The 7,671-nt window shown below is 49.7% G+C and overlaps 1 protein-coding gene across 1 annotated transcript; it reads right to left on the reverse strand.

Moving 5' to 3' along the window:
- Positions 1-258: 258 nt before the first annotated feature.
- On the reverse strand, positions 259-5,309 carry SPINK1 (serine peptidase inhibitor Kazal type 1). Its single transcript, XM_069773111.1, has 4 exons — positions 5,255-5,309; positions 3,735-3,775; positions 3,004-3,116; positions 259-340 (listed from the first exon to the last, which is right to left on the reverse strand). Exons 1-4 carry the CDS (start codon positions 5,307-5,309, stop codon positions 259-261), a joined length of 291 nt encoding a protein of 96 aa, XP_069629212.1.
- Positions 5,310-7,671: the final 2,362 nt, after the last annotated feature.

Raw genomic sequence — 7,671 nt, forward strand, 5'->3', positions numbered from 1 at the left:
TATACTAGAGCCTGGCTCTCTCCTTGGACATGTCCTAGCCTTGTCCCTGGGGCTCTGTCAGTAATTTGCTCACAGCTTTTTATCGACATTACCAAAAACCCCCATATTTTTCAGGAAGGTATTTTAAATGTCAGGGAAAGGGGTCTGCTGTGTGAGTAAGAAATCCCCGTGCAAGACATGGCAATGCTTCTATTTTATTAGGAGTTTGTATAGGTGAGGGACAGCTTTGTGCTATCTTCTCCAGAACAGTTGCGCCTTTTAGTTTTGAGCGGATTCAGAGCGTGGAGAGGGGTTTTGGCACATTCCCCTGTTCTTTATGCGCACATTAGTTTTCCTTTGCCTGGAAGAGACGTTAAAAATGCTAGAGGATGCCTTCAGGTCCCTGATACACAGAAGACCCTGGCTCAGAGGACAAAGAAAGGCAGAAAGGAAAATACTGCTTAAATCATCATTTAAGTGTTATTCACAGTAAGTAAGGGCACATATTCTTGACAGGGAGTTCAGGGTTACCATGGACATGTGTTAATTAATTCCAATAAGCTCAAGAGCTGGCGCTTCCTGACACCTTCTGGCAGAATAATTCACCTCTGTGCTGTAGGACAGCACTAAGACACCGCTAATGCCTGTCTGGCTGCAGATGATAAAGGTTATTACTTTGTTTTGTAGGTTTTTACAGACAAATGACTGCCATTGTGTCTTGCTTGGGCTTGGGCCTGCTCCCAGTCTCCCCTCCTGACTGCTTCTGCAGCAAAAGTGACAAAAATATTGAAAAGGTACCTGCAAAAAATTATTATTTTTTGCCCAATAGTGGACTTAATTACTCTGAATTGTTCCATTTTCATGTGGAATCATGATGTTCTCCTCTTTGGAAAGACAAACCCATTTCTCAGGTGCATAGAGAAATGCTGGTAAAATGCTTTTCAAGATGTTTTGCGCTTTGCAAAAAGCATTTTGCACGCTGGTCACAGTGAAGTGACCAATGGTGACAAGTGAGACATCACTGCCGCAGGGACCCACCAGATGTTCTTGCAGTAGTTATTCCCAGACTCCTTGCAGGCCTCCAGCTCTTGTCAGACCAGTTGCACACACAAAACTGCAAATGACATTTCATCTTGCCTCTCGGCTACCTGACTTTTCCCCATGGACTGAAGCTTTATAGATGAGAACACCCCGTTTATCTCTCTCCTGAGACATTTGGCACCAGGCAGTTTCAAAGTCCTGGTGCCTGGCTCAGATTGTCCTGGCCAGGAGACCAAGTGGCTGTTGTTCCTAACCCCAAAACTTTTTTGCTTGGGAATGTTACAGGGGAGCTGCAAGGCTCAGGGCTTTGATCCACAGGAGCAGCACATTTCCAGTTGCAGCTGCTGAGAGCTTACACAAACAGGAGCTTGAAGAAGTCCAGCGACGCAGTGCCTGTCAACGCAATGCGGGTGCCAGCAGCAGCTTCTTGTCCAACCCTTCTCTCCCCGATTCCTGGCTGGCTCTGGATGCATCACCGGCTCAGTCTTTTTCATTTTTGTACCCCAAACTTTCCTTCTTGTGACCACTGAGGTCTCCCATACCCTCCAAAGCCATGCTCCGCAGCAGGAGGACATAGCATCCTCGAGGCCACTTTGCTCCCTGCGTAGCTGGCTTTGAAGCCTTCCTCACTCTCTTTACCCTGCTCTTGGTTCATGGCCAAAGCCCTAATGATGTTGTGTCTGACGAACCTCCCACCCCCATCTGTTGTACAATACAGCCGACAGCTGGTGCTGGGCTGCTGGCTTCCAGCATGGTCATTACCACCCTGCCATGCCGCGCCGGGTCATTAACCGTGGTGCCTTCATTCAGGAGATCCCACTCAGCATGTCTCTGCCTGACTGCATCGTCTTCAGCCTTAAAATGTAAAACCAGCATTTGAGCAGGCCAGGAGCAGAATATGGGGCAGCAGCCTGGGTTAATGAAGGAAAGAGAGGACAACCAGGCCAACGATTCTTATCCAGGCTCTTTTTCCTGGCGATCTGGCCTCTGTTACTTGTTACTGCAGAGCTAGTTGGGAGGCAATGCTTCTAAAAGCAGAATTTGGCTCCACAAGTCCATTCATCCAGGGATAGAAAAAACTGGAATTTGAGCTTCTGTTAGAGATTTCTCTGCTGGTGGCAGATGGGCGTATGAGCCTGATCACCAAAAATCCCTGCCTCCACCAGGTAGAGTCAAGGATGAATCTCCCTTAGCTCCACAGACCGGGGCATCTGGCTACAGATAAGACTCAATCTTCCTAACAGAGATTTTCGAACCACCTAATAGCATTGAATTGGAAGTAATTCCTTCACTTGTCTGACAGAGTGCTTCCAATGTATAAATATACTCAAAATTACCTAGGGCCCAAGCCAGATGAAATGAATCAAATCTTGCCAGAGACGTCTCTTGCATTTGGACCTGGCCTTCTGCTAAGACAGTGCAATCTGGCACCAGCACCGATTAAATATAAGGCTCATTCTTAAAAATACCCAGAGCAAATTGTATCTTTTCATATGCAGAGAAGACAGAAAGCAGACCTCAGCTATAAATTGCTGGGGTGAAAAACTATAGTTTTTCCTCAGCCACCACACATCTGAGGTCACCTGGAAAAATATTTTTTTTGCCTGCATGCTAGATCTGGGCAGACTTTGAGGACTTTGCCATTTATCTGAGTTCCTGGACACCCGCCAGCACAGTCCGAGCGATCGCTGCAGCTTGGTAGTTGCAGGTATGGGGAGGTTTTGGCCGTGCGGTCCCTGCTTGTGGGCAGCTTGTGTGCTGTGAGCCGCACACAACAGACCTATTTCGCAGACGGAGTCCACATGCTCAGAGCAGCGGGTGCAGCGTCTGTGCGGGAGGCCAGATTCGTGCCAGATGTGCTGGGCTCACTGCCCACGCTCCACCCAGCTGCATGCAAACGAGTTGCTTTCTAGGAAATCCCAGACATATGTAGTAGCCCTTGTCTGCGTGATATTTAGACTTGCAGGAGGTCCATATACTCACAGGTTCTGGAAGCACAACAGGCACTCGTTGCCATATAGGACATTGTCCGTGCCACAGACTGGGTCAAAGATCTTTGTACAACCTTTTCTTGTGTCATAATTGCCACAAGCTGCCTGGAGACACAAAAGGGTAATGCTGAAAAATATTAAGCATGCTTTCAGTTTACCAAAGGAGCTTTGCATTCACAGGGAGGTGCATATTTCATATATTTTGATGACCCATCCCAGCTTGCTCAGAGCTCTGCTGTGAACTCAGAAACACTGGGACCGCCTGTCACCATGCAGTCCCTTAGCCAGCTGAACTCCACCTGGCACTGCTGCACACCCTTAGGAGTAACAATATTGAGTAAGTAATGCTCCCTGCACAGTGCCTGATCATGTTCTTCCCCATTTTTATTTTTGTGCCACAACAATACCTGCCCTCGCACTTGCAAGCCAGTGAGTAAGGGGAGCTCTGATCTTGGCAGGTAACAGCAATATTCAGCTCTTTATTAACAGTTTTCCTCCACTGAGTGTGGGGAAATGCAGTTGGAAACCAGTACCACCACTGGGCTTTTGCTGTGGCACAGCAGGTGGAAGGAGGTTCCCAGGCACTGGCATCTTTGGGCTGCCAACCCGGCAGCTCACTATACTTCACTGTATTTAGCAACTCTGGCTCCCCAGTGTAGGGGTTAGTGCTGTCTTACTAAAGCTGCGCATGCCCTTGTGCTACACAAAAATAGGAGCCTTCACCTCTGTTCCTTTGCCAGCAGCTCCATCCATCTCAGCATTTCCTAGAGAAAGAGTGGAGAGAGAGAGAAGACACCTTAGCACTCATCACTTGGGCTGGTTTCAAGGGGAACCTAGTAAAGATGCTTTAGTCTGAGGACCGTACATCTTCACTCAAACACCTTTGTCCCAGCAAAAAATTTCTTCCCCTGGATGTCCCCCATTTTGCAGCCGGGTCCCTCCCTGCTGCATCTGCCTCTTACCCCTGGCAGAAACACTGTGATGGTGCAAGGCCCTGTCAAGGTCAGATGCAGTTCTAGTGACTTTCCCTGCCAGCTGCCAGGGAGCAAAGGTGGCTTTCGTTATCTTTTACCACGCATTCATGGGTAACTGAGAAACTGCTGCTGTTGCTGGACTGGCGCTGGAGTAAATCCAGGGTGATTTTTTTTGGTGTTAGTGGGTTTGTACCACAAGGATGCAGAGCAAAAGAAAAGTTGTTGAAGGTCTCTACTAGAAAGAGAAATGGTTGGACCCTGAGGTCTCACACCAAAGCTGGTGGGAGCAAGCCATGACTTTGGTGGGTTTCACCATGGAGAAGCTGGCCCGGAGCTGACAGCTGGAATTATGTGGGTGGAACATGCAGTGGGTGTATTTTGAAAAACAACCTGAATTTGTTTGGCAAAAGGCAGTACTGAGAAGATGACCTTGGGTTGCTTATAGATCCAGAAGTCCTCTACATGGAGGGTTTAGACTACGTCTATATTAACAACCAGTGTGGCCCAATAGCAGTGGGTCTGTAGAGTGAAATGGTTTGGTGCTGAGGACCTGACAGCAACACTGTTTAATGTTTCAGGGGCTTTATTTTGGAATAGCACTCGTCCAGACCCAGAAGCTGTAGCTCACTATATACTCAGTTCATCTGAAATGAGTCCAGATTTTGTGCTCAGACAGCTCTGCAATGGCAACCACCGCACAGTAAATAGGATGACAGAGGGCTTGTTTCAGAAGCATGCTCCTGTTCCGAATGAACCCACTAAGGCAGAGATCCCTGGTGAGCAGGACCTGAAGAGCAGCAACAGCTCATGTTCTCATCCATATGGGATTTTGAAAACACAGTTGGCTTAAACATTGACTTTGGTAGCGAGAGCTGCATTTTCCCTTGCGTAGATGCATTTCCTGTCTTCTTGGGTTTGCTTTTTTAAAACCAGAATAGCACTTATTCACTCTAAAAGAATTGCACTGTCCTAGAAATCACCAGCTCCAGGCCGAATCCTAGCCCTGAAGGAAGAATGTCAGCCCAACAGGCCTGCTTGGTTTTGGGAGCAGGTGCCAGGCACCCTTTTAAAGCCTTTGCTTTAGGCTTGCTCACAGATCACTGGTTTAATGCATGTTGGCCATTGCAGCATTCTCCGGTATTCCCTGCCCAGGGCCACAGCAAAGTCCCAGCACCAGCTGGCCTGTTCCCAGGCTCACCTTCCCATGCAACAGACCTGGGAGCTTTAGCAAGGCGAGGAAATAGCTCCTAAACAAAATGTTGCACTCACCTTGGTAGCAGCAGAGTGCCAGGGAGAGGAGCAGGAAAACACCAGTTGCCTTCATGGTCAAGGTGATGCTGTACTGGGACACTTCTTAGGCTTTCAGAGATCCTGCCTCCGGCAGTCTATGCTGGGACCTTATACCTTTCCCCATCTCTGGCACCACCCTGCATGGCCAGCTCCACCCCACAGTCTTGTGATGACAACATTCAAAGTACAGGGACAGCACCAGGTGGCAAATGGCTCATTGGCGTGCGGGAGGATGAAAGCCTCTCCGAAGCCAATGGAGGTAACGATCCTTACCGCTGGCAAGGACTGGAGCCGCACCTCAGGTGTGGGAGGCAGCCTTGGGTCTGCACTGCAAGCCGGGAAAAAGCGACTTTGTACAAGAAGCAGATTGGAGAAATGGGCAGGATGGCAAGGGAAATAGATGTGTTAGCACAAGTAGTGTGGTTTTGATTAATGACCCTGCCACTGCGACTTGTGGGGCTCTGGATGAACATGGCTTTGGTCCACACACGCCTTTCCTGGTGTGATCTGCAGAGCAGAGCTGGGGTGTCGCAGCTCCCCTTCCCTCCCCGGACTGCTGGAGAGCAGACATGTGCCTTGGGCTCGCTTGCGGCTGCACATTCAGTGCTGTTATTTTGACTGCACATCTCTCTGATTGCAGGCAGGCAGCTGAAATGGGCTCGTTGGGTTGGATGCTGCTCTCTTCCCCTCTCCCCGCCTGCAAGTTTGGAGTAAACCCTGGGGATTTCCTACATTTACTCCACCAATGGTGCATTGCGGAGAGTGGATCAGTCCCTTGGGTATTAGCAGGATTAATTAATATTTCTAAAGCACTTTGATATCTCAGCCATAAATCACTGGAGAAGTGCAAAGCAAATTATTACTAATGGGGGCTTATGACTCAAAGACAGATTTTTAATTAGATGAACAGGAAAAAGTCAATGCCAAGAGCAATTCAAGGAGCTGTTTGTGAGACAGAAATCTCAGCTCAATTGGCAGCTGCTCCACTGTCCAAGGGAGACCCCAGTCCGAATGTGGCTCTGGAGGATGCTTTCCCCTGCCACAAACATCCCTTGTGAACTTGCTTCGATGGTGATGGAGAGTTTCCCTGCTCTTGTCTGGGCTTCCCTCTGCTCTCCCTGGGGCAAGCAACATGAGGCTGAAAGAACTGCTCTTAATGGCATTTGTTATTTTATTAACTCGGAGAGTAAAGCTGGCTTTGGGAATGACCAGGTCAGCAGCTGTGAATAGCTGAGCTGGGTGTTAGAGGACCTCTGTGAGCAAGCAACAGTCCTTTAGCGTGCCTGGGACAAAGATTCATTGGTTTTGTGTGGCAAGGTTTTGGTAGCGAGGGGGGTTACAGGGGTGGCTCCTGTAAGAAGCTGCTGGAAGCTTCCCCTGTGTTCGAGAGAGAGTGAGCCCATACCAGCCGGCTCTAAGATGGACCCGCCGCTGGCCAAGGCCGAGCCAATCAGTGATAGTGGTAACGCCTCTGTGATAACATTTTTAAGAAAGAAAAAAAGTTGGGACAGGGAGAAAAACAGCCGCCAGAGAGAGGAGTGAGAACATGTAAGAGAAACGAGCCTGCGGACGCCAAGGTCAGTGCAGAAGGAGGGGGAGGAGATGCTCCAGGCGCCGGAGCGAAGATTCCCCTGCAGCCCGTGGTGAAGACCCTGGTGAGGCAGGCTGTCCCCCTGCAGTCCAGGGAGGTCCACGGTGGAGCAGATCTCCACCTGCAGCCCGTGGAGGACTCCACGCCAGAGCAGGTGGGTTCCCGAAGGAAGCTGTGATCCCGTGGGAGCCCTGTGCTGGAGCAGGCTCCTGGCAGGACCTGTGGATCTGTGGAGAGAGGAGCCCACGGAGCAGGTTTTCTGACAGGACTTGTGACCCCGTGGGGGACCCACGCTGGAGCAGTGTGCTCCTGAAGGACTGCACACCGTGGAAAGGACCCATGCTGGAGCAGTTCATGAAGAACTGCAGCCCGTGGGAATGGCCCACGTTGGAGAAGTTCGAGGAGGACTGTCTCCCGTGGGTGGGACCCCACGCTGGAGCAGGGGAAGAGTGTGATGAGCCCTCCCCTTGAGGAGGTGAAGCGGCAGAAAATAACGTGTGATGACCGTAAACCCCATCCCTGTCCCCCTTGTGCCGCTGCGGGGGCTTGGTGGAGAAATCCGGGAGTGAAGTTGTGCCCGGGAAGAAGGGAGTGGTGGAGGGAAGGTGTTCTGAGATTTCATTTTATTTCTCATTTACCTTACTCTGGCTGATTTGTAATAAATTGAGCTAATTTTCCCTAAGCTGAGTCTGTTTTGCCCATGACGGTAATTAGTGAATGATCTCTCCTGTCCTTATCTCGACCAGAAAGCTTTTTTGTTATATTTTTCTCTCCCCTGTCCAGGTGAGGATGGGGGAGTGATAGA

The sequence above is a fragment of the Haliaeetus albicilla genome, chromosome 27 (genome assembly GCF_947461875.1).
Source record: "Haliaeetus albicilla chromosome 27, bHalAlb1.1, whole genome shotgun sequence".
In the NCBI taxonomy this organism is placed as follows: Eukaryota; Metazoa; Chordata; class Aves; order Accipitriformes; family Accipitridae; genus Haliaeetus; species Haliaeetus albicilla.

Excerpts from the sequence above, each read along its gene's own strand:
- SPINK1 (XM_069773111.1), bottom strand. The coding sequence starts at position 5,309 with ATGAAGGCAACTGGTGTTTTCCTGCTCCTCTCCCTGGCACTCTGCTGC. Across the intron at positions 3,776-5,254 it reads GGCACTCTGCTGCTACCAAG|GAAATGCTGAGATGGATGGA; the intron begins GTGAGTGCAACA and ends CTCTTTCTCTAG. Across the intron at positions 3,117-3,734 it reads CTGCTGGCAAAGGAACAGAG|GCAGCTTGTGGCAATTATGA; the intron begins GTGAAGGCTCCT and ends TTGTGTCTCCAG.